This window comes from Neovison vison, chromosome 7, assembly GCF_020171115.1.
Source record: "Neovison vison isolate M4711 chromosome 7, ASM_NN_V1, whole genome shotgun sequence".
Lineage (NCBI taxonomy): Eukaryota > Metazoa > Chordata > Mammalia > Carnivora > Mustelidae > Neogale > Neogale vison.
Window position 1 is genome coordinate 191,306,104 of NC_058097.1, and position 3,631 is coordinate 191,309,734.

The following is a 3,631-nucleotide window of genomic DNA, read 5'->3' on the forward strand; positions in this document are numbered from 1 at the left end:
ATTTACCCATTTGACATTGGTTTCTTTGTCATCTATATTTTATTTGCTTAAAGCTCTGTGTGTATTTTGATATTAACTCTGTGTATGTCCTCTAAAATACAAGTCTTTCCTCCCATCTACTTTTATCTATTGATGTCATGGTATCTTTTTAAAGTTCTTGAGATGTTTTGATATCATAAAATATATCAATTTCATCTATGAGTTAAGAGGATTCCAGAAGTTAGAAAGTCATCTCTTGTGTTAGCTGGGAAGTAAATACAAAACTTGCTGTGGTTTTTCATTAAAACAATGCATTTAAAATTTGTATATGAAGAATTCACTACATGTACAATTTTACTAGCTTCCAGTTGGAAAATTGGTTGTGCCCCTCCATTTATTTATTACTGTGTCCTTTCCCCACAGTGTTTTTAGTGACTTATCTCTGCCTGAATCAGCAAGACTGGTGAGGTTAGGGAAAATGTTTTCATCCACCTTTTATTCTTATAATTTCTGAAAGTACTAGAACACAAGAAACTACAATGCCTCTTAGGTAAATGAATAAACAGATTGTGTTAGATTTCAGGAAGTCACCAGTAATTATCACATTTATAGCTAATTTTTTCTTGAACTGTAAAATAAGGAGATGCAAAAGAACATATGGAACACAGGAACAATGTGACTGAGTTTGTCCTCTTGGGGCTCACCCAGAGCCTTCAAGGTCAGAAAATACTATTTGTCGTGTTCTTGATCATCTACATCGTGACGATGGTGGACAACCTACTCATTGTGGTGACTGTGGTGGTCAGCCCATCCCTGGATACCCCTATGTACTTCTTCCTTGGTCACTTATCATTTATGGATGCTGTTTATTCTACTACAGTTACTCCAAATATGATTATAGACTTACTCTATGAGAAGAAAACCATTTCCTTCCAAGGTTGCATGTCCCAGCTCTTTATAGAGCACTTATTTGGTGGTGCTGAGATTTTGCTCCTGGTGGTCATGGCCTATGACCGCTACGTGGCCATCTGCAAACCTCTGCATTATTTGACAATCATGAATCAACGGGTGTGTGTTCTATTGCTGCTGTTGGCCTGGGTTGGAGGTTTTCTGCATGCTGTCGTTAAACTTCTCTCAGTTTACAACCTTCCCTTCTGTGGTCCCAATGTCATCGACCACTTCGTCTGTGACATGTATCCATTATTAAAACTTGCATGCACTGACACCTACATTATTGGCCTCACTGTGATTGCCAATGATGGGACAATCTGTGTGGGCATCTTTACAGTCTTACTCATTTCCTATGGGGTCATTCTGCACTCCCTGAAGACTCTTAGTCAGGAAGGGAGGCACAAAGCCTTATCCACTTGTGGCTCTCACATTACAGTGGTGGTCCTCTTCTTTGTCCCTTGCATTTTTATGTATGTGAGACCTCCTTTTACCTTACCCATTGATAAATTCTTGACTGTGTTTTACACAGTTATCACCCCTATGTTAAACCCTCTGATCTATACTCTGAGAAACGGAGAGATGAAAAATGCCATGAAAAAGCTGTGGACCCAAAGAAGAAAATGATGCTAAAGAGAAATTGTCACCTTTTTTCAATGAAGAGTTGCTCCATCCAGGAAAGGATTATTTATTTGTAATGAATTTCTTCTCAGGTTTATGAACTTGTGTATGATAAAAGCACTTAAGGTGTAAATATTGTAATGATAAAAGACTTCTAAGATTTTCATAAATTGTTAGGAAAATAGGTCTGTAGCTTTTGGGTATAAAATGTCTGTTGAAACTCTGGGTTTCTGTTCTATGTGATAAGTTATGCTATAGTTAATACTGTACCTTTATTTTCATTACTGGACAATTTTTACTTGCTTCTCTTTTGCCCAATTATTCTTTTTCAGAATTAATAGTGCTCATTACATATTTCTGAGAAGCATTTTAAGAATAGGACCTTAGCACTTGGTTCACTCCTTCCTTCCAAAGACAACTCCCATTAATACTTGAGGTATATATCTTATTTTTGTATTTGCTAGATATTTAATTGTATGACTTTGTTCATTGCTTAGAGCATAAGATTGAAAGGGAATGCTGTTTCCAAATTATAATATCAATCATAAAGAAGTTAAGTGAAGAAAAAATCTGAACAAAATACGTAGATATAATAAGTTAGATTCACTTATTTTTCTGAGAAGGGAATCCTATTATCTCCTCATGTGGAGAATCTTTGTTTGGTGTTATATTTTCATTGAGATGACCCATTATCATTCCCTGATCATTTGGAATATCTGATAATATCTCTGTCATTTTTTTAGTATCCCCATCTCTTCTTCTGCTTACAGTGTTTCATCATCTTTTTTAGGGAACTAGGCCCTTCCTTTCATATGTGGTATTACCATAATACATAATTCATGACCTTCAAATATGCAATATGGAATCTGACAGTAGATATTTTGGATGATATCATTGTAAGAAAGATACTGACAACATGGCAAACCATTCTTACCTCTGTTGTGGATGGAATGCAGATTATTCGGCAATAAAGAGGCCATAATATATATTGATTTCCTTAATAAATACCTCTTTCTTAAGCTTCCTTCTCTCTGAATGAGGTTTGAAAGAAAATATTATCAGCTTCTAAAAGTGTAGGAAGCATGTGGACAATGAAACTCCTGGTTTTGCCCCCCTTATTTAGTCTGGATTCATGAGGTACTCAGGCTTTGGGGAATGGAGCCTTTCACTGTTAAGTCACAGTGTATGAAAAACTCTATATACCTGTTTTTATCCCAGTTAGTATTACCTAGAGATACTTTATGTCATCTCAAAGTCTTCCCAAACATGATGTTATTCGTTAAATGATAGTAAACATTTGATTTTATCAGAAGTTATATAATGAAGTCATCATTTTTTGGGTGTTGCTGTAGGTTCAATATATGTGTTCCCCCTAAAATTCACGAGATAAATCCTATATACTACATGGTATTTAGAGATGGAGGGTTTGGGAGGTGATTAAGCTATGAAGGCAGGCTCTCATGAATGGGTCTAGTGTCTCTTTAAAGAGATACCACAGGAATACCTGGGTGGCTCAGTCTGTTAAGGGTCTGCCTTCAGCTTAGATCCTGACTTAAGGGCCCTGGGACCGAGTCCCTCATGGGACTCCCTTCTTTTCTTCTCTCTCTGCCCCTTTCTTTGTCTCTCATGAATAAATAAATAAAATCTTTAAAAAAAAAAAAGATAAAAAGAGATACCCTGGGGTGCCTGGGTGGTTCAGTGGGTTAATCCTCTGCCTTTGGCCCAGGCCATGATCCCAGGCTGGGTTTGAGCCCCACATCTGGCTCCCTGCTCAGCGGGGGAGCCTCCTTTTCTGTCTACCTGCTGTTCTCGCTGCTTATTCTCTCTCTTTTTCTCTCTCAAACATATAAGTAAAATATTTAAAAAATAAGTAAAAAGAGACAGCACAGACCTCACTTCCTTTTTTTTTTTTGCCATGTGAGGAAACAGAAAAAAGATAGTAATCTATGAACTAGGAAGCAGGCTCTCACCAGATGGTAGAATCTGCAAGTGTCTTGATCTTGGACTTCAAGACACTTGCAAACCCCAGAACCATGAGAAATAAATGAGGCTGAAGCCAGTCTATAGTATTCTGCTATAGCAA

The 3,631-nt window shown here is 37.1% G+C and overlaps 1 protein-coding gene across 1 annotated transcript; it reads left to right on the top strand.

Moving 5' to 3' along the window:
* Window positions 1-636: 636 nt before the first annotated feature.
* On the top strand, window positions 637-1,554 carry LOC122914341 (olfactory receptor 4A15-like). The gene has a single exon (XM_044260970.1). It carries the CDS (start codon window positions 637-639, stop codon window positions 1,552-1,554), a length of 918 nt encoding a protein of 305 aa, XP_044116905.1.
* The last annotated feature ends 2,077 nt before the right edge of the window (window positions 1,555-3,631 follow it).